Source organism: Columba livia, chromosome 1 (genome assembly GCF_036013475.1).
Source record: "Columba livia isolate bColLiv1 breed racing homer chromosome 1, bColLiv1.pat.W.v2, whole genome shotgun sequence".
NCBI classification, from domain to species: domain Eukaryota; kingdom Metazoa; phylum Chordata; class Aves; order Columbiformes; family Columbidae; genus Columba; species Columba livia.
Genome location: NC_088602.1, coordinates 77,224,258 through 77,247,164, shown reverse-complemented (window position 1 = coordinate 77,247,164; position 22,907 = coordinate 77,224,258). Strand labels below are relative to the sequence as shown.

Here is a 22,907-nt window from a genome sequence, read left to right as displayed (position 1 = left end):
AAGCCTGGACTGGAGACATGAATTAAAGCATTTTATAGGAGAAGTGGCCGCTTTTGCAGAGCCTGGAGTACCTCTGTGTTTTTTTTTGCTGGGAGCCTGCTTTGGCCAGCCCATTGCATGTATGAAGGAAACATGATACTGTAGTGCCCTGCATCCCCTTCAGTTTGTGGCCACTGCCTCCTGGCACCAAGCACTTCCAGAACTAAAATGTCCATGGTGGCCACATGTCACGCTCTCCCACAGGAGGCCACTGAGGCACAACAGAGGAGACAGTTTTTGCTTTGTGTCAGTGGCACGCGTCTTTCTCCCAGCCATGCTCACTGCTTTGGTGTCCCCGATTTGGTTGAGAGCCCTCTCCCAATGCCTATGTCTCAAACAGCAGATAACAGCACATGTTATCACCAGCAAACTTGGTGCTGCGACACAGTGGGAAGAAACCCAACCCTTGTGACCTCCAGGCAGCATTATGTCAGCTGGAAGGCAGCATGTGACAAATCCACCTATTGGTGCTCTCCGAAAGCAGAAAATGGGTCACTTGTGTCTGTTGTGCCATGCGAGCTACCCTGTAGTGTTAATACTGCTAACACTGGGTTCTCTGGTTCCTCCCACAGCTGGCAGCTCAGGTATTGGAGCCCAGAAGCATCGGCTTCGGGATGGTGGACTCCAAGAAGGATGCCAAACTTGCTAAAAAGTTAGGTGAGTCCCATGTCTGATATCTCTGGAATAGCTCAGAGAGGGTGTTAGAGTGAGGTCCAACAGCCAGCCTCATAGAGAACAGCCAAATCCTTGTCACCAGGATGGGGAGGGTGACGGTGGCAATTGCACACTAACCACCTGCCCACTAACATGGGCAAGATCAAGTGGAAGCTGGGTGGCAAGGATGGGAGACAGGATGGAAGCTCACAGCTTGCTGAGTAGAAACTGTAGATAGGTGCCATAGAGTAACTCCACGCTCTTCCTGCACAGAGACAGGTCTGACTCAGCGGCACAGAACCAAAACCTACAGGGACATCACATAGGCCCCCAGATGTCACTGGTCCCATGGCAGAGTGACCCCAGTCACTAATCAGGAAGCCACAGCCTTGCAATAGTCTGACAGCCAGGCGCCAGCCCTCCCTGACTTGCTCCCGAGGGCAGAAAAGCAAACACTCTGTAAAGGTGAAAGGCTGCTGCCCATCCGTGGAAAGAGCTGCCCTCTGGCAACTGATGATTCCTTTCTATTTTAGCCCACAAAGCCATATGGAAATACTATGGCATGTAAATACAACAGCACATAAATGTACCAGTAGACTTAAGGTCAGAGACTGTTTAAGCATACTGGACTGTATGCAGGACTGTAATTTTATTTCCTAAATTAGAGACTAAGTGTGCTGGTGGAAGCTAAACTAAAGCTGAGAGCTTCTTCCTCTCCAAGAAGGACAAACTACCAAGCAGCTTCACCCATGGTACCCTGCCATCATGCATTGAGGCTTATTGCTGCTGATATTGGACCCTCCATCAAGACACTGTGGCAACCAGTCGTCAGTCCAGTGACATACCATTCCGAACTGCCACCTGTGGCATGTCTACCATAGGTTTCTAACTCCTTTTGCCAAGCTTAGCTAAGCTGCAGAGTTTGAAGCTCCCTTTGGCTTCCAGCTTACTGTTTATGTTCACATAGTTCAGCCTTCTCCAGGCAGAGAGCACAGCCCACATCAAAGTCCATTTTCCTTCTAGTGTTAGGTTGTTCAAATTTGGGATTATCGGTCAGAGCTAAAACAAGCTCCTGGTACAGAATTATTCCACTTGAGGCCAAACTGTGACCTAAATGAAAAGGTTCAGCATTTGAAAAGGAGCTAACACAAATTCTGGCTGAGGTTTGTCCTTTGTGCCGTGAAACATCAGTAGGGGAGACTGATCAGTTTGTTTCTAATGGGACCAACACAGTGAACTGACAATTGTGTTTTCCCAGGGGGAGTTGCTAGAGTAACAAGCAAGATACTCTCTAGTAAAAATGCTTTTAGTGACGTGTTGGACACATTTTGTTTCCTGTCTCTTTCTTTCAGGCTTGGTTGAAGAGGGAAGTCTCTACGTCTTTAAGGACGAGCGGTTGATTGAATTTGACGGGGAACTGGCCACAGATGTCTTGGTGGAATTCCTGTTGGATGTAAGCACAGATAAGCTGAAAGCTAGATAAAGCCTCTCAGGGAAGACCTTGTAAATACTCACTTTGCTAAAAAACGTGGCTTTATCTTTATTTGAAATTCCATCCCTGTTTGCTGCACATTGGTAGAGATGATATTTTACAGCTTTCCAAATACTTGTCTGACCATGAGTTCCCAGGAACACACATACCTTTATATGTTCCCAATCACTTTTATCTTAAAGATGTTTTGCTCTCTTTCCTGTTTATGGAGTATTAGATTGGAAGGAAGCAATAATCCCACATAATTAACTGCTAGTACCCACCTCAGCAAGCTGGCATGCTAACACTGCTATTTGCAAAACTTTTTGGTTTTGTTTTGTTTTTTGTCAAAAGGAAGGATTATTTTCAAATAAATTCCAAGAAGTAGCATTCTCATTCTCATAGAGCAGCTAAAAAGAGTTCAGTTCATATACTGCAAACGATTTGCCCATTTCTAGACACAAGCACACAAAAAAACATAGACTACTACTGGTTCTTTAGTGAACTTAACCGAATTGCACTGCCATGAGTTAGAGAAGATCAAGGCTCTAGGACTTTGTGCTCTCAGGTCCTTTTGTGCATAGGCACAACTATATACTCAGCTTCGTGCCTAAAAATGCAAAATAGATGCCGACTCCCTCATCAACATTTTGCACTACTCTTTCTTTACGTTTTATTCCTAGGAGAGGCAACAGTCCAAAAACATGGTCTTTGATTTGAAGGGAAAACTTTGCAGCAGCATGGTTTTCCTTTGAAATCAGGCTCGCTTTATGAGCAGCCATGCAAAAACGCAGATAAGAGAGGTGGGGCAAGCAGCAGAGCCGGCAGGGTTTGTTCCCCAGGGTGGCAGGTTGCCTAAATGGTCACCTGAGGTGCGGGAGTGCTGGTGGGGAGAGGCACAACCAGGGAACAGAAACAGCTCCTTAGGATCTTATGTCTCCTATGGCAATGTCTGTGGCTGTGTGCATCAGGTTTTGCGGCCAAAACACATGTGAGTGGCTTCAGGGACAGAAATGGGCATCTACCCAACCACAGGAGGCCACAGGCAGGGCAGAGCTTTGCTGCAACCCTGCAGTGTTGGGAACCCTGGTTGCCACGGCTCGGGGCACTGTGGCAGCAGGGACCTGCACAAGCTGCTCTGGAGGCAGCAGAGGCATAACCACACGCTGGAGCGTCACTCGCAAGGGGTGCAGCAAAAGGCATTTTGTGAGGCTTTGTTTGCTGTGTTTTGTGGTGTGCCACTGAAAATATCATGTTCTGTGAACAAAGGAAAAGAGCAAGGATTTCTATTTGTGTGTTTTCCACTCAAGAGGGAAAATACCCAGCAAAACAGGGAAATAAAAACAAACACACCTGTGGTGCCTCAGCAGCCTCATCTCAAAGGAAAACAAATCCAGAGATCCCCTGCTCCTCTCTAGGCTGTAGAGTGGTCTGCCTGCATTTTTTTTTCTAGTGAAACCATACCTGATTTACACCAGTCTTACTGGGCAAAATACTCAGACCAAATCTTATCACCAGCAGAGGCTAGTTAAGAAAACAGAGATTAAGTTTGGGCTTAATGACAAACTGAAGAGGAAGGGCCAAAGAACTCTGCATGGGAGAATCAGCCAGGAAAATTCACATCCAGACTTTCCACTGCTCCAAAACACTGTTTGGCCACACTCTAGTGTGCAGGTTTAAATGCTATCCAAAAGCAAGTTCTTCACAATGACCTCTTCCAGCAAATGACATTTGGAAACAAATACATCCATCGTTCAGAGAAGTTCAGTCCCCATACTAGTTGCTTTCCCTTTTTCTCAGCCTCACTAAACCCAGCTGCAATTGTTACCCCTTGTCACTCAGCACAGCAGGTTCTTCAGCATCCATTTGGGTTACCCAGGCTTCTTGCAGCTCCCCTCTTGATGCTTCAAGCTCTGCAGTGATACTACTAACAGCTCCTTCTGAAGGTGACCTGCATCTCTTGGTGCCTCACATTAAGGCAGAGAGCACTAAGTAGAGTTTCCAGCAGCAGAGAAACTGGGTGACCTCTTTCTCCTAGCTTAGATTGCTAGTGACACACACCGCCAGACACAGGTTGGTGCTGCAAACTGTTGCATTATCAAATGTGTTTGTCATGGCAGCTGCTAGAAGACCCTGTGGAGATCATAAACAACAAGCTAGAGCTTCAGGCCTTCGACCAAATTGACGAGGAAATCAAACTCATCGGCTACTTCAAAGGAGAAGACTCTGAACGTAAGATGAATATGTTCCTCATGGGGCTTGGAGCCTGGCTGGGGTTGCTGGGGTCAGGTGTTCCACATGTTCTTCTAGATGAACATTAAGGGTGGTAGGGGTATATGGCAAACTGTAACAGTGCCAAAGTTGCTGGAGCATGAGGTGGGGTTGCAGGAAAGTTTCTGTTGTTGCTATATGTGAGCCTGTTCCTACACGAACAGCAATGACCCTTCTGCAAGGCGCCTGCTGGCAGAAGGGGGTGATAATCCAATATCTCCTGAAGTGAAGTAAGTCTACCTCTACCAAAACCAGCTGAGGTTACAGTTATACTGGGTAAGCACGTAAAGGGAGCAAAGCTCCACCTCTTATGAGCAGTGAGCCCAAATGGTTAAACAAAAAGGGAGAGGGGGATAAAGAGAAAGAGAGGGAAACACATTAAATACTTTCTTGGCAAACATGAAGCAGCAGTAAGCAGGATGCCTTAGGGCAGCCCAGCACAGGCACTGACCTGCTTCTCCTCTCTGGACCCCAAGACTGAGAAGAGGCTGGTCCTGTGCCCTGAGGGATGTGCAGCTTGGGGATCACTGTGAGCAAAACCATCAGCTTCCATGAACCTTGAGAAACCCTCATGCGAGTCCCTCCTCAGCAGCACCAGTGGGCTCATCTGCCAGCCCCAAGCACTCCCCCTGCTCACTGGGCAGTGCTGGCCGTGTGCACTCCATGCTTGCAAAGCTTGGCTTTAGCAAAAAGACAAGTATTCCTACCTGAACAAGCAATGTATCACCAGGTCTGCTGCACCATAACAGCCATCCACTTCTCCCTTCAGTTTTCTCACCAGCTCAAAACAGGTTGCAGGGCAGCTCAGGCAGGGTTGTGCCTCTTATGCTGTTCAGTAACAAGTGTTCGGAAGAAAGGTGGGAAATACCTGTTGCAAACAGCTTCCTCCTGGCTGAGAGCATCCTTACTGAATGCAGCTGAGGACCTGATAGCAGTAATGGTAAAAATGTCCCTTGCTCCTGCCCCCTCCTCCTGCAGCAGGAGTGTGCCTAATCATGCTTGGTGAATATTTAGGGAATGGCAGCAATAATTAATGTTGGAGCAACTCCATGTATTTTGCAGGCTGAATTACTGCTTTTGCCAGAGGGCAACTGCAAACAGCCTTATCAACAGGCTGGAGTTGTAACCCCCAGACCTGCTTTGCAATGCTGCTGATTTCAGCCCCAGTTAAGGATGGTATGCCAGGATCTGTAATTTTTCTGAGTGCTGTGGGGCTGCACAACGCGTGTCCCCCTCACTCCTCTACTCCACTCTGGTGAGATCCCACCTGGAGTTCTGCATCCAGCTCTGAAGCCCTCAGTATGGGAAAGACATGGACCTGTTAGAGAGGTGCAAGAGGAGGACACAAAAATGATCAGAGGGCTGGAACAGCTCTGCTGTGAGGACAAGCTGAGAGAGTTGGGGTTGTTCAGCCTGGAGAAGAGAAAGCTCCAGGGAGACCTTATTGCGGTCTTTCAATACTTATTAATAAAAGCAGCCTGTAAGAAAGATGGGGAGAGACTTTTCAGAAGGGCATGTTATGACAGGACAAGGGGTAATGGTTTTAAACTAAAGGAGGGGATATTCAGGCTCAACATGAGGAAGAAATTCTTTGCAATGTGGGCGGTGAAACACTGGAACACATTGCCCAGAGATGCAGTACATGCCCCATCTCTAGAGACATTCAAGGCCAGGCTGGACAGGGCTCTGAGCAACCTGGTCTAGTTGAAGATGTCCCTGCTCATGGTGGGGGGGTTGGACTAGATAAGCTTTGAAGGTCCCTTCCAACCCAAACTATATTATGATTCTGTAATATGAAATGGTCCATGTTTTTAAACCCTGGAAGGGTGGAAGAAACACAGTGCTGTCATCTGAGGTATTTTGCAATAATTTATATTGGTTCTTCCCTGGTGCCTTCTGTGCTGATCAGACAGGAGCAGCTGTCTGTGAAATCTCTTTTTCATTCCCTTTTTCTCCTTCCAGATTACAAGGCATTTGAAGAAGCTGCTGAACACTTCCAGCCATACATTAAGTTCTTTGCTACCTTTGACAAAGGGGTAAGCATGCACAGATCTCACTGTGGGAGCTCATATATTTCACCACTAATTTTCCAGAAGCTCAGGATGTTTCCAGATTTAATATCTGGCTCCAGCTTCTCATTTTCATTGTTCCTGTAATTTGTGATATTGATGTTCACATTTGGATTTGGCCTGTCACAAGATAAGAAGCCATTTATGCAGCAGGGAGGCAGGTTCTGATCTGTGTTTGGAAACCAGTCCCATTAGGCTTGTGGGACCTTGACTCTGGCCTTGCTCTGCCCCAGCACTTGAGACCAGTAGTCTAGAGAGCATCAGTGGTTTTCTAACCAAGGAAAGATGCGTTGATATTTTGTTGGTCACTCCTAAGAGTGCACACTCTGAAAGAGAGCAAGCAACTTGATCTCAGCTCTGCCACCGGGAGAGACTCTGGGTGGGCAAAAAAGCACGTCAGGCTCACTCACCTCTGACCATCTGCACTGCAACAGGTTGCCAAGAAGCTAGGTCTGAAAATGAACGAGGTGGACTTCTATGAACCATTTATGGATGAGCCTGTTCACATCCCTGACAAGCCTTACACAGAAGAGGAGCTAGTTGAATTTGTGATGGAGCACAAAAGGTACGTAATGTACAGGATGGTCCTGGCCATAGGAAGTAGGTAAAGGTGTCTTTCATTGCAAGAATGTCCCTCTAGGGCATCCTTGTCAGTAAAAATCAGTATGATGACCAGTTTTTTGGCAATTTCCTGATCCAGGTTTGAGATTTTGACTGGTCTTTTCCTCCTTCCAGAGGTGGAAGTATCTGTGCAACAATCAGAGCCAACCACCAGCTTCCCCTCTCCTTTTCCCTGGTTAGTTCTCCCTCAAAGAGCAGGGAGGCTTGCAGGCACCAGAGAGCAGAAGCCTTACCCTACTTGCCCATGCTTTTATTTTAGATCTGTACAGGAGATGATCCTCTCCAAGGCCTCTCAAGCCAAATCCAAATTCTGTCCAGTTCCCTCCTTCCCCAAAACAGCCTCACTTAATGGGTATGTCTCTCTCCTGATGTCAGATACATCTGTACACAGCCTCTGAGCTCAGACCAAGCATGGAAGAACTGCGATGGGCTAAGAAGATCCTGCTGACCAGGAGCACAGAGGGGAATCCACTGATGCTTATGGCTGTTTTGGGCCTCATGTGGCAATGGTGATGAGCACCTGCAGTGTTTGATGAACTCAGCAGGAGCTATGGATGCTCTGTGCTTTTTGCAATCAGGTTTATTGCCCAGTTGTTCAGCGACTTGGCCACCAACAGTCCAGAAGCATCTGGAAAGGCTCATCCCCTGTAAAAGCATAGGGGTAAACGTAAGGGCACAACTACCTATGAAGTGCTGTATTTTTACACCCTCAAAAATACAGCACAGGATTGTCACACAGGCTATCTGCTGCTCCTGCAGCTGCATATCCCAGCAGGCATTCAAGGGACCAGAAAAGAGTTCAAGGAAAGCAGAGCCATTTATACTGTTAGGGGACCACAAATCAGGCTGAGCTGGAGGTTTCTGTTCACACAAAGATGGTTTAGAGATAGGAGATCACCTCCAGAATCAGCAGGGTCACCAGTCTTAGAAACAGATCTCTGCTTTTTCTGAAATGTGAAGGGGTCCTCTATCTCCCATGCACTCATGGGTCACTTTGCTGACCTCCTGGACTTCCTGATCTCAGTTTTTTTCTGTCTTTTTCCCCCAAGCTCTTGCTGTAATGCACCAACATCAGAAGGCTGATTAAACAGTCAGCAAAATGCTAGTCTAATAAGGCAAGCTCTCCAACGGCACAAAATTGCAGTGGAAGCCCCCTAAGTCTTACATATTTCAAGATGCTATGTGGTGCTTGGTAGGAGGGAAGGGTTGGACCATTTATTTTGCCAAAGTGCCCAGGCTCAGAAGGGAATTGAAAGGAGTCTCACGAAGTCGGATGCCTGAAATCCCAAACCTGTCAAGGTGCTGCCATGGCAGGGAAAAAACCTTGGAGCAACAGTGATATGTTCCCAGCGGTTAATTCTGAGTCTCTTGAAGCAGAAATGTTTCTTCCTGCCTTGTTGCCAGTAAGGACCTAAAGCCAAAGGCTGAAAGTGGAATTAGTCAGACAAGGAGATGATCAGGCCTGTAGCGACAAATGAAGAGACCTCAGCACCTGCCATGTCCTCCATCCCTATAGACAACTTGGCAGGATCTTCTCCTCTGCAGGAAGGTGTAGAGGACCACTCATCTTCTCTTCCTCACACAGCAGGCTTTATCACTTCACCCCAGCCAGCAGGCATGGGCTGTCCCTCTGCTAAGGTGCAAAGCCCCACTGCCACCTCTCCATCACTGAGAAGGAACTCTGTCACATCACTGGGGAAAGTACAGCACAGGAAAGATGTGGAACTGTTGGAAAGGGTCCAGAGGAGGCCATGAAGATGAACAGAGGGCTGGAGCACCTCTGCTATGAAGGCAGGCTCATAGAGTTGGGTTGTTCAGCCTGGAGAAGGCTCTGAGGAGACCTCATTGCACCCTTTCAGTACTTAAAAGGGGCCTATAAGAAAGATGGGGACAGACTTTTTAGCCAGGCCTGTTGTGATAGGACAAGGGGTAATGGTTTTAAATTAAAAGAGGAGAGATTCAGGCTAGACATGAGGAAGAAATTTGTTACAATGAGAGTGGTAAAACACTGGAATAGGTTGCCCAGAGAAACCGTGGGTACCCTAACCTGATCTAGTTGAAGATGTCCCTGCTCATTGCAGGGCAGTTGGACTAGATGACCTTTGAAGGTCCCTTCCAACCCAAGCTATTCTATGATTCTTATATGAAGTTCCCAGTGCTCAGCAACACCCGGGCTCTTCAGCACGCTTGAAACTGCCCTTCCAAGAAGGGCTCCCCGCTGCTGTGCCCAGGCAGGCTTCACCACCTTTTCCTCCAGCCCTGCACAGGAATTGGGATTTGCTGAGCTTTCAGTGCAGCCATGAGATGGGAGCTGCAGTGGGTGCTCAGGAGACGCTCGTAGGCAGCCTTCTGGCTGATGCTTCCCTGCGCAGCTGCAGGCAGTGGTGGAAAAGTCCACCCTCTCCCAAGCAGGTCAGGAACCTGGTGTTCAACACAGTGGGGTGACTCCTCCAAGGTCAACCAACAGAGCAGTGTCCAGCTGGGGATGGTGGCCAGGTGCTGTGACTCCAAGCTCTCAGCCCAGATTTTGCTCTCGGCTGAACAAATACAAATTATGCAGTAGTTCCTCTGCCTGCAGCAGAGTGTCTCTGGGTTTATGCCCATTTCACATGCAAAATCGTGGGGGTGGAATCCCTATCCCATTCTCTGTAATTGTGTAGCAACATGAAGCTGAATTCTGCTCCGTCTTACTCTGTTCCTTCCAGCATCGGGGAGTAACCAGAGTAAATCTTGATTCACTCTGCAGCAATCAGTACACGTGGGTGTGATCAAATCTTTTTCAACAAATTTTCTTTATCTAAGAAACGCCCCCAGAGAATGGCTAGGAAAAACATCTTGAAAGCCAGGTACAAGTTCATAGTGCACATTCACCTGATATAATCTCCGGTTTCTGATAATTACCAACAAGTAGACTCACTGCATCAAAAACTGTATCCCTGATCTTGTGCAACGAAATTTCTTCCATTTCTATAGTAATTTTTTACCTTATTTCTATTTTGATACTGAAAGTATCCAATTGTACTGAGTTCTGTGGCTGAATTATGCATTACATCAAAAGAGCACTTCTATTTGTTCAGTTTATATCCGTTACCTAATAATTTCCCTGTGTGCCTGCTAGCTCTTGTGTTAAGAGGAACAATGACTAGCCATTCCGTTTCACTCTTTTATTTTTTTTACCACTCCCACTTTTTTAGAGACCCTGCCAATATCCTCTTCATTCACCTCTTTCACAAGATATAGCGTTCTCATCTATTTAGCCTCCACTGAAGAGAGGTCATTCCGTACTTTCATTCACCACCGCCGTGTTTCCATGTCCCTTTTTCAGTTCTCCCATATAATTTCTGTGATGGGATGACCCGAACCACAAATCCATTCACTGTGGAGGTGCTTAGTGTAGGTAGGTGTCCATTGTCATAACAATGTTTTACTCTTTAGTTCTCTCCTAACTGTTTGTAACTTACTTTTTGCCTTTTTCCTTTGGAGCTGATACTTTCTTAATTTGTGACACCTGGTCCCCTTTCCTGAGAGCCAATAATCGATTATAAATAATTTAGAACCCATTGTCGCACCTGGATAATCAGGGCTGTTTTTCTGCAAGTGAGTTATTTCATATATGTCTATCTATCATGCAGACACTCCAGTCTCAGGAGATCCCTCTGTATCTCCTCATAGTCAGGTCTGGTATTGGCCATCTGAAGAACTGGATATGATAAGCAAATGCTGCCATACTCTCTATGTGAGAATATGTTATGCATATGATCATGCCAAAGCATATGCTATGAATCTTATTTGGTTAATTCCCTCTGTTGTGAAAACTCATCATTCATCTCTCCCCTTTATCTTCAGATGTCATTAATCCACAGGAGGACTCCTCCTCTGATCTAACTGTGGTTTAGTTTCTTTGAGACCCTTTGGTAATGCATCTTGTCCAATGGTCCTCTGAAGTCAGTTCACTGCATTGACCAGCATAACTTTGCCCACTTGCTGACTTGCTCTGGGAACTCCAGAAGATCCATGGCCATGGTTTTCCTCCTAAAGGCCATGTGTCTCTTGTCTATCACATCATATTCCTTCAAATGTCCGTTAACTCTTTCTGGTAGCATCATGCTCACAAGGAAGTCACCCTTTCAGATATATGCCTCCTCAGGTTCTTTAGGAATCTCTAAAAAATGTTCCTTTTTTTCCCATCAGTCTGGTAGTGAGGCAAACCAAAGCAACAGGTCATGCATCTCACTGATGACACCTGGTCCTGGAAATGTGTTGCTACTCCCTTTACCAATCTGTTTTAGGACTTCATCAACCAACACTTCTCTTTGCAACAGCTCCTGGGGCTTGTCAACCAGGGAGACCTGTTCTGCTGGGGGAGTCTCCCTCAACACTTGATGCTGGAGTGAGTAGAGGTGCAAAGGATTACTTGTGCTTGTCTGCTATGGTCTTGTGTTCCTTGGGTGCTGTTTTAACACTCCAGTCACCTCTTAGCCTGCCAGGCACTCTGACAGGCTTCCTGCTATGGATGTGTCTGAAAACATTTAATATTCATTTTATTTTTTGTCCTGTTTGAACTACTCAAAAAAATTTGCTTTGACCAGTCTTATGGTTTAAATTCTCTTGCCAGAGGTTATTCTATTTTCTTTGCTTCAGCAGAGTGTGGAAGGATTTTTGTGGTGTAATTATGCTGGGATAAAACGAGGAGGGAATGGGAACAAAGCCCAGTAGGAAAAAAGAACATGACCAGCCCAGCAACTGCCACACACAAGTGAATGCCTCACCTTGTGCTCTCAGCATGGTCAGAACAATCTGCCATGTGTGGGACTAATTCACCAGTGTACCCCAGCACAGAGGCGTTTCATCTTCCCAAGCACAAATAGCATCTGCAGTGACTCCAGTGGGGACAAGGGCAGGGTTTGTGACCATAAATAAATGCATGAGTTGACCTACTGTGCCCCTGTGCTTTTGCATTCAAAACGTGTTGGCCAACAGCGCCGACTCCAGCCACCAGCCAAACGTGCCCTGTTGACCTTTTCCATGACACCAGCAGCATCATGCGTGACAGTGCTGGATGCATCCTCAAAGAGCGTTTCTGTCTTCCTTCCAGGGCCACTTTGCGGAAGCTGCGTCCCGAGGACATGTTTGAGACGTGGGTAAGCACACAAGGCAGGAAGCCTCGCATCCCCTGCTAGGTCCCAACAAGAAACCACTGCTCACGAGCTTCAGCCTCTGACTGGGCAAAACATGATCTTTCCTTCCTTGCAAAGCTGCTCTCCTTCCTCTAGGAAGAAGGGAAAGCCTTGGCTATGAGGACCAGTGCCTGAGTTCAAATGGTGTGCTCAAATGCTTCACTCAGCAGTGGTGGAGAGCTGAGCTCGGTGCTGTTTGCTCCACAGAGAGAACAGGGAAAGCTAACCAAGCATGCCAGGCAGGTGTTGAGCCTCTGTAGCGGCTGCGATAGAGCTGTGGAGAGCATCTTTCCCAAGGGTGCTCTATCTTATCTAAGGGGCATCAGCGCTGGTGTCACTTTAGTGACCTGCTCGCTGGGTGAGTGATGGAGGTTTTAACAAACAGGTGACTTATGGAAATTGTACCAGAGCAGTTGTACAAATCAAACTGTGAGTGAGGGCAGGCAGTTCAGTTAATTATATAGATTACAGAGAAAATTGTGCATTGCTTGCATTTCTCATGGTGTAAGCATGCTGAAAGTCAGCGATTGTGAAGAACTAACCAGCAGTTTGGCACCAATCACATGCAGAGGACTCTCCTGGTCTGCAGGTGCTGAGGAAAAGGGGAAGGGTGAAAATTAAAGAAAAATCATGTAAAACAAATTATCACTTTACTGTGAGGGAGTACAATGTTAATAGCCCATCAAGGACCTTCAAGTGCCTGCCTGATGCTGAAAAACAAAGCTGAACAGGTGCTTCACAGGTGCTAAGGAAGATGCAGTCATTCCCCAAAAAAAGTTCAGCACATTTATAACAGCATTTGGTTGTCTCTTTGCTTGTCTGTGTAACATGAAATGCTGCAGGACTCTGAAGCACCAAAAACCTTGGGAGTCTTTAATACAACAAGGTGAGAGGTAATAAAACTGAGCCAGGAGTTATGAGTCACTTATGCATGGTAGCTTTTCATTTTGTTTTGAAATATAGGTTCTTTATAGAAGATAGCTTCCTAGATCCACTGAAGTACCTCCAGGTTTTGGTTTTTTTTTCATGGGGCTTCAGTGGGACTCAAATTTCACATGCAGTGGTTTTGTTTTCATACTGAATATATTCAAAAATAACCTCAGGAAAAGTGTGAATTGTCAAATGTAGGATGTTTGCCTTACTAGCAGCCTGGGAATACAGACCCTGCCTAAATACAGGAGAGGACAGCCTTGATTCTGATCTCACTGTGTGTTCAGAACATCCCCAACGCCTTCACAGGGTTACTCTAGTTTTGTTCGATGCCTCGAAGGTCTGAATAAAGCTATATTATATAGCTATATATATAATAATATCTTGCATATATTTATTATTATTATTTTACTGTCTGACAATGCTGCTGGCAAATATGGAGAAAAAGCAATAGTGTAGATTTTGCCAGCTGTAAGTGGTCTGAATCCCAAGTAAATCTGCCTAGAATGCCCCAGTGAAAACATATTCCCAGAAGACACCAGCAAAGGCCTACTATCTGCTATTGTTTTTAAAGATAATGTTTTCCACTTAATCTTTCAGGGTTTCTTTTTTCCTTTCGGTTTCTGATGGTGGCTTTGTCACCTCTGGGCTCAGAAGGGAAAAGAAATTAGCATTTAGATGGGAATTTTTTCTCGCATTAAAACCAATTGAAATGGAAACCAGGACTGGCAGTGGGTGAGGAAGGCGAAGCCGATCCGTGGGATAATTCAGAGATGACATTCATAGCAGGCAGATGATGAACTGGCAGGCAGAACCATTGGCCTTTGCCAATATCATTAGCCATTACTCGTATGTCTCATGGAAAGAAGCAGTCCACCAGGCTGTTATTTCTGTCATTGGAGCCCTGAAATGAGCCTCCCACTCAATTCTGCTCATTGTTCACAGAGACCCTCATCTAGAGCAGAGACCCTTGACCTCTCAAAAGCTGTCCAAGTGAGCCACCTTGCCTCTTATGTTCTGAGAAAACATCCTTTGGTGGGCCTAAAGGAGCATGTTTGGGGTCTGAGCTTGGTCGCAATTATTTGTTTGCCTAGAAACTATTCCCTGGAAACTGCAAATTTTGAGGGTAGGTGGCCTTGGGTGTGGAAGGCGAGCCCATATTCCCATGCTAGAGAACCCTTGGCCTTCTCTGCAGGCAGGGTTTTACCCCAAACCATCACTTGCCTTTGCCATGGTGGTGCCCACCTCATTTTTAGCTGAAAGGTTGCAGCAACACTATCCAAACTACCCACTTCAGTGTCTAATACCTCCACGACTAAACTTCACCTCAGGTCCCATTTCTGGTGTCTCAGTGGGATTCCAGTCAAGCCTCTCTTTGCAATAATCCTGTTCATTTGAAGGCATCCTACTGCTCCTCATCTCCAGCAACCACCCAGACTCTGTCCTCCCTCCCTGGCCCACCGATAACAGTTTTGTTGTTTCCAGGAGGATGACATGGAGGGAATCCACATCGTAGCCTTTGCCGAAGAAGACGACCCAGGTAGGAGGCTGTTTTCCTCCTTGCGTGACTCTGCGTCACTCAAGATGGTGTAGTTTCATGTGCTTTGTTTGCACAGTGGAGCTGCGTGCCCTGGCCAGGACAGGGAGCCCCAGCCTGCCAGGGTGGGGAGCTGGGATGCTTCTGGGTGTTCACGCTAGCATGTGTGCTAGCTGGGGTTCAAATTCTGGATATAAACAGATGACCGGCTGGGAAGAAAAAGTCATCGCCTCCAACCTAGTGCCAGGATTTGCTCCTTAACTCTGCATCCATCTTGTTGTGTGGCTTTGGGAAAGTGCTGAGGGCTGGGTGTGTGACTGGGCGTGCAGGAAACCTGTGGGCATCAGTTCCTGAAAAGCTGTGGAATTGGTGCTACTCAGCACCATCGGTGTGCTGAAAAGCTTTGGCCTCTTGGGGGCCCAGTTCCTCCCTCACCACAAGAAAATAACGACATTGTTTCACTCCATGGAAGGATTATGAGATTTAATTCATGTGTAACTAATTTCAGTACCCGGGGAGGATGCTTGAAATTAAAAGCCTTATTATCAGAAGAAAGAGCTGGGAGACAGCATTTTAATGAGAACTATAAACAACTTCTGTGTGCGTAGTGGAGGGGAGGGAAGTTGAAAACCCCACAAGCGAAAAGTGCCTGCATGTTTGCCGGAGAGGGCTGCAGTGATTCATGTATCGTTTCAGATGGTTTTGAGTTCCTGGAAATCCTGAAGCAGGTTGCCAGGGACAACACCGATAATCCCGACCTGAGCATTGTGTGGATTGACCCTGATGACTTTCCTCTGGTGAGTGGCAGGGGCTCCTTCCCTTTCTTGGTTTAATTAATGGATGTGGTGTGGGAGGGGTTGTGTGTGAGCACAGGAATTGCCCCAGCCTGTACACAGGATATAAAGGACTGGGAACAAGAGCAGGGGCGATTCCTAAGAGCTCTTTGCTCTGGTTTGTTTCTCATGAAGGTGGTGTCTTGAGAACAGCCTTGCGTTCAGCATCTCTTCTCTCCTGTGTGCTCATAGATGCATGCTCCCACATCATAGCCAAGCCAGCTCAGTTAACAAAACAAGGCATTACAAACATCCTTGTCTGAGCTTTGTTTCTCGCTTCTGCAGCTGATCACTTACTGGGAGAAGACCTTCAAGATTGACCTGTTCAGACCACAGATTGGGATAGTGAACGTCACAGACGTGAGTAGCACATACCCAGAAAATCCAGTGGTCCCAAGAGTAGGGTGTGAGAAAGGACGGGATCTGAGGTCTGCTGGAATCTGTGGGATTTCTGCTGTTAAATGCAGGTAGACCAGGCCTTTTCCCTAGAGAAAAATTGTAGAGACCTCACCATTCACACATGCAGCTGGGTGCATAACACCTCTGATGCTGAGCTTTGGGGCTTTGGTCTGAGCATATTTCTGCTGCTGAGTCACATGCAAAACAAGTCTGCTGGGGACAGGACCAGCCCTTGCAGTCTGAGCTTCAGGGCTTTGCCCAGTTTTGTTTTCAAGGTCTCACATTTCCATCCCAACCTACAGCATGCATCACTGTGTCCTGCTCTGACTGAACCTGGGTGGGCTTGTGGGGAAAAAGTGTGTTTGTAGGGGGGAAACCAGTCGTGCTTAGGAGAGGGGGAGAAAAAGGAGGGTGTTTTGGCAGCAGGATCACAACAGCCCAGCTGGAGAGTAGGAGGAGAAGATGGTCCCCAAAAGATGACAGGGAGCAACTGCACAGCTTGAAAAAAAAAAAACAGTAAATATACAGTCTTGATAAGTATGTGACATAAACTGGTAGCAGAGGGATCCTGCTGAGGCAAAGAGGTTATAGTAGGGTTCATCCAGGCCCCCGTCCTCCTCAGCCACTACTACGCAGGTGATGCTGGAGGGATTTGGGTGGGAAGAGGAGATGTGTCTGCCCTGCAGCTGGCAGTATTGAGGGTTTCCACACCGTCCCACAGCTGGCAGCACTGCAGAGGGAGAGCTGCACAGGCAGGTGATGCTTTGGCACGGCTGTGGTGATGCTGGTACCCACAGCATCCACAGCTCTGCTATAGGGACAGCTTTCTAGCACCTACTGTTTTCACCATGGTTGCCTTCAAGCCAGCAAGCCATGGGACTCATTCAGGTTGCCCACACACTGTGAGCTGTGAAGGCAGTCAAGAGAGGGACCTTGTCTGACCCCCACCAGCGGAGATCTGGGGAGAGCTGCTGAGTGCAATGTAACATGCATCATGGCCCTGACACATCTAGAGGGAGAAACCATTTTTCCTTTTTCTGACAATAACAGCCAAGATGATCAAAGAGCAGGTAACACTGCACTCCAGCCTGGCTTGCTTGTTGCCTTAGTTTATTTTTGATGGTTAAATCCTGGATGTTTTAATCTCTTTGAAATGAACCTGTGTGGGTATGTAAGTGCATCTGGAAGCAGAAATCTCTCCACTGCAGATGTGTTTATAATTTGATGCTTGACTTCTTGTTCGAAATTTCAGCCCCATGGGAACATGGTGTTTCATTAGAAGAGAGCAGAGAGAGAACTGGAAGTTGGGACAACTGGCCAGGACTGGATACCAGTTCTGGCCCCACCACCAACCTTGTTCCTGGCCCCCATGTTGTCTCTCCTTTACCTCCCCAGAAAAAGGAGGACAGCAAGGGTGTGCTAGATGACTATGCCTTCTGTTACGACAAATGCTTGCAAAACCATAAGATGGGAAATCTGATAAGGAAGGCAAGGAGATAATGCTATGAATAAAGTGGAAACCCTGGACCTTCTCCATCCCATTGAGGGGAATGAGAGAGAAACACAGAGGCTGGCTTGGGAGTTGCAGAGTAGATGCAGCACTGGCTGGATGTAAGCAGTGATTTACCTGTAACAGAGCAACATCCATCAGACCATGGAACAGACAGTGGGGACCTAGTGGATTAAAGCTTATTAGCAGAGTTGTTAAGAGAGTCAGACAGGAAAAGGACCAAGACAGCATCTGTCACCTAAAATTGTGAGAGAAATGGACAAGATAGAGCCCAAGTTTTCCAGTCTTTTGCCCTTCTTACTTACCTACACTATCTCTCTTCATTATCTTTACCACAACTGGCCATGTTTAAGTCATATCAAAGTTACATTAAACACCTATCAACAGAAATTAATGGGAGTAGGATTGTCAGTGGCAAGGGAATCATATAGAAAGCAGTATTAGGCAGGAACATATGCTTTAGTATCCAGCAAACACTCAGAGACCTGTAAAAACTCATGCGCTGTCTAGCTTTGATATAATAAATGTTTCAGGTTGTTGACTGTAGTAGTTGTAGTTTTTATTTAATTTCTCTGAAGTCTGTTTTCTATTCCTCAAGAGAGAGATTTAAGAAAGTTCTAGGTTGGCGAGTGATATCTAAAACAAACACTGAGCTCACTTCGTTATTTCAGTGTTACATCACTGCATTCAGCCAAGTTACACAGGTACAAAGTAGGGCTTACACAATGGAGTAAAAATAAACACTGCTGTTGGCTTTGGTGGACATAACCCCTGTGACCCCATTGCTTCTCTAAAAACCTGCCAATACAAACACCAGAGCTCCCACTGGCCTGTCACATTGTGGTGGCTCAGGACCAGGACTGCGATGCACTGCAAAATATTGCTATAATATTTTATTTGCACAGCACCTTCCTTAGGCACAGTGAGCCCACTCCTGTTCCCCTTATTTAAAGGTGTCATTTTTACTGCACCAAAAGTCCTGAGGTAGGGAACAAGATTGTTTCCATGAAACAAGAGCTGCGTGCCACTCTGTGGCTCTTTTTTTAGTACAGTTTTGGTGTTTTAGAAGGAAAATATTGTAAGGGAGAAACAGCTTTCCTTGACCAGAAATTGATCCGGCTTTTTAGCAAGCCATTTAGCAAAGAGAATTAGGCACCACCAAAAGGGAAAGAAATGCAGTGCATTTGCAAAAGTCATTAGTTACCTTCTGACAAATGAAAAGTGCTTGCTCCTGCAACAACAAAAGCTGAATGAGATAACCTCATAGCACCTCTGCAAAATAGGAGGCTCATCCTATTTTATGGAGGGGAGGCAGTGAAGGCAAAGGGGCTTACTCAGCCATTTACCCAAGGAACCTATGGCAAAGCAGGGAGAAAACCTTTCATTTCCAGGTCTCAGAGACCACCTCAGCTCTTCTCCCTGCCAGTGGGTAACAGCCACAATTTAGATATGATCTTCTTACCTAATTTTAGACAGCATCTTCTTACTAAATCCCCCCATCCCCTCCAGTTTATGGAATTAATGCAGACAGCTGGAGAGAAAGAGGAAGAGGCACCTGTAGTTCAGGGCATCGGTGGTTTTCACCACTTTTCAGCTGGAGCACAGTTGAGATAATCTATGGAGAGGTTCTTTCGAGAGAAAGAACCACTATCACATGTGGAGAGTCCGGGGCAATGTCCTGGGGCAAAGATGATGGTAAAAGAGGCTGGGGAGAAGGGTTGCTGACAGGAGGATGTGGTGGCTCAAAGGAGTAGTTCCCACAGGAGCTCTGTGAGGAAGGAAGCACTGTGATGTCCTGTGAATTGTGACAATGCAGGGTGAGCTGATATAAATCTCTTTATGCAGCCTTGGACTTTACAGAACTGGCCAGATGGGGTCAGGACAATGAATGCATCAGGTGGACAATGCTCTTTCTTACAGGCATAAGCAGTGCAGGAGAGGAGCAGGCAGCAAGCACACATCTAAGCCAGGGCAAACAGTGCAACACATGTATATAAACCTGCCAGCCAGTCCCACTGCCCCTAGACAGAAACACCAGAAATTCGGGGGGAAGTGATAATCCCAATGTGTGGGCAGAGAGATACTGTGGCAGGGAGGGAGCTAATGCCACCACCACGCCCACATCCCACCTGTGGTCCAGCCCTTACCCCCACAACAGCAGCAAACCTGATCTCTTCCCTGTGTCTCTGAGGGTGGCTAATCCCCCATCACCTGTCCCCACAGGCTGACAGTGTGTGGATGGACATCAGAGATGACGATGACCTGCCCACCGCTGAGGAGCTGGAGGACTGGATAGAGGATGTGCTTTCTGGAAAGATAAATACCGAAGATGATGATGACGACGATGATGATGATGACGACGATGACGACGACGATGATGATGATGACGACGACGATGATGATGATGATGACGACGATGATGATGATGACTAACTGTGATTCTGTGCAGTCTGACTTGTGGGGGCCGAGAGGCCTCCCCCCGTGGCAGGTCCCTCCATCGGAAAACCTGTGTTTGAGCGTCAGCAAGCACCGCTGCTCCTTTTACCCCCCTGCCCCATTCCCCCTGCCCTTGCCTGGACCCCCTGGCCTGATTCTCAGCAGTGCTGAGCCACCGGGACTGCCCCTGCAGCGGCCAGTGCCTGCAGGCACCCAGCACCGCTGCGAATCATGCCTCCTTAGTAAGGACAATAGGAATCTGCAGGGAATCTGCCCCGAGTGCCCCAGGGCAGGAGGAAAGTGGCCCCTGCACCCTGACAGAGGGACATAGGGAGCCAGTTGGGATTTTCCATGGTCATTGGCCCAGCACTTGCATCCAAAGACCAAATCTCACTCCCAGACATAGGGAAGGCCACTGTAAAGTTTGGTCCCTTTATTAAACACAACACCCTCTGCAGCTACCCTGCCAAGACCACTCAGTGCTGCAAGTTCTGCTGCAGGAGTCTGTAGCTACTCATTAACATGCTACGAGCAGCAAAAAGCTTGGGAGGTGAGGAAGGTTTTAGAGATGCTATTCAAATTTACAGTGATTCTGTATAATGACAGGATATTCTTGTCTGGCAGAGCAATGCAAAACCAAATACTGTTGTCCCTGTCTGAACCTCTTTCTTCTTGGAAACTCAGGCAAAAAACAGGGGAAGTGCAGGTGGTCTGATAGGGGACATCCTGAACTGCTGGAAGGGCTTATCCAGGTCTGAGCCCAAATTCCTGAGGCTGAAGATCATGGCACAGATCCAAATTGCTGGTCTTAACCCCAAAGAAACACCAGAGCAGAATCCAGGCCAGTTCTGAACATCTGCAGCCAGGTCTGGGCTGGGCCTACCATCCTTTTCAGGTGAACCTCATCTGGATTGAAAACCGTGCACATGAGCTAGCATACTCCTGCCAGTATTCATAGGGGCCTACCCTGAAGCTTTCCTATTCCCCATGACCTTCCAGCTTTAGCTGACTTCTAACCCGAAGCCTACAGAGCATGTTTTCCCATGACCAAGATGCTGGGAGGGAACACATCCATCCAACTGTATTAGATGCTGGATAACCTGCATTGGGCAATGAACAGTGAAATGATTCAAGTTGTTTGGCTTTTTAAGTATTCAGTTGCACAGTTACTCCCTGCTTAGAGACTCAGATGTCCCATGATAGCCTGTGAGAAGCCTCTTTTGACTGCAGACTGAGAAGGAGCTCAGGGCACCAGTTTGCAGTAAAAGGGGTCACTCACAAAGCAAAGGGTCAGCAACTCAGTCCTGGCGAGTGCAGCACCATCCATGTGCAGGTCACTGTGACAGTGTTAGGTCTCCCTGCTTTCCCATGCCGGCAGGTTTCAATTGTCTTAGCTTATTAGGTTTGATAATAGTGCAATGAATGGAGAGTTTGGAGATAGTTCTATCTTCATAAATACATGTATAAATATGTTCTCCAGTTGTTCAGACTCGTTAGCATAGGTAGAGTACACATGTCCTCTCTTGCTACAGACAAAAAAAATATTGTTCTGACCTTTCTTATAGTGGTTTACGTCAGAGGTAAGTGATGTTACTGGAAATAACAGTGTGAGGGGCAGGAGAATCGAAGTTTGTTATATGAATGCGAATCGGCTCGATGAGAAACAAGGTTTACACACTATATATTTCCTTAATCAGTTGAACTGCGAAGCAAGATTTTATAGATTATTCTTTTTTTCCTGCCTGTTGATCAGTCTCTTTGACTCTCTCTCTCTCTACATTAGCTGAAATAGAAATTTGAAACTACTGGTATAAAGAGGCTGAAGTACTGATATACTTCTTTGTGTGCCATATTCCCTTGGTGGAAAGTGCCAGCGTAAACAACATGCAGCTGGGTATCCATATATTTCTATGTATACGTATTGATAATGTGGTTATATGGTATATGACTGTAGGCCATACTAGCTTTTCATTCAACATCACTCAACCCGTGCTTTTAAAGCACAGGTTATTAGAAAAGTAGACAGGACAGCAAAGCCCCCAGGTCACCTGTTTGCCGTTTCTTGCTTCTTTATGATGCATAAGCACTGCCTAGAAGACTTGAACCAAGCGTGTTTGGAGAGACCATCCACCTGGTCCCACTGGGGTTATGAACAACAGCCCCATCCCAGAGGACCTGGTGGAGACCTTCAAAAGCCTTTAAATGCTCAGTGCTGTCAGCCTGGAGGTCCCCTCCTCTCTTTCACTCACACACACCTCTCTCCTGGCTGGTGGGGTGCCCAGCACACTCCTGCTGCTCTCCCCTTCCAGCCCTTTCATCAAGAGGTTTGCTGAAAGACCCCTGGCTCAGAGAGAGAGGCAGCAGATGGAACTCAAGGTCTCATTTAGGTACATTGATAAAGAGCAAGAACAGGAGGCAAAAGTAGCAGTTCAGTAGTCTCCTAATCTGTGATTATGCTACTTATGTTACTCACTTGAGCAAAGCACATGTTTATCTTTACCTTGGGGCTATTCCCAGGAGTAAAACACGCAGAGTTTCGCCCTGCACAAAGTAACAGCCTGCACAGGCCCTGCGGCTCCAGATCAGTCACCACAAAGTGCTATGGATTTCTACAAACGTGGAAAATGAACAAAAAGTTGCTCCACTGCCTTTCCCAAACAGCACATCCTGATTACCTCCCCTCCTGCTGTGGATGCCCCTCTGTTCTGGTTTGTCCCTCTCTAGGTGCTCCAAGAGGTTAAGCTTACACAGGCAGGGCAGACAGATGCTGCAGATGGCACTATAGACATGTTCAAATGCAGAGGTGTTTCACAGGCATGTACGCATTTCAACACATCAAGAGACACAGTGCCGGGGAAAAACCAATGTAGTGGTGCTTAGACTAATATACTTAAGGCCAGTGAGGCTGAGTTCACGCTGGGGCTGGTGCCAGTGGTTTATGGAAAGTTTCTCTTGAGTTA

The 22,907-nt window shown here is 46.9% G+C and overlaps 1 protein-coding gene across 1 annotated transcript in view; it reads left to right on the top strand.

Moving 5' to 3' along the window:
* Window positions 1-21,782, top strand: part of CASQ2 (calsequestrin 2) — a 35,323-nt gene extending 13,541 nt beyond the window's left edge. Inside the window, exons 2-11 of the mRNA XM_005511447.4 lie at window positions 612-696; window positions 2,046-2,146; window positions 4,285-4,396; window positions 6,398-6,471; window positions 6,939-7,069; window positions 12,221-12,266; window positions 14,718-14,772; window positions 15,466-15,566; window positions 15,888-15,962; window positions 19,735-21,782. Of these exons, the coding sequence (XP_005511504.1) occupies window positions 612-696; window positions 2,046-2,146; window positions 4,285-4,396; window positions 6,398-6,471; window positions 6,939-7,069; window positions 12,221-12,266; window positions 14,718-14,772; window positions 15,466-15,566; window positions 15,888-15,962; window positions 19,735-19,944 (990 nt within the window). The 3' untranslated portion in view covers window positions 19,945-21,782. The remainder of the gene's footprint in view (window positions 1-611; window positions 697-2,045; window positions 2,147-4,284; window positions 4,397-6,397; window positions 6,472-6,938; window positions 7,070-12,220; window positions 12,267-14,717; window positions 14,773-15,465; window positions 15,567-15,887; window positions 15,963-19,734) is intronic.
* Window positions 21,783-22,907: the final 1,125 nt, after the last annotated feature.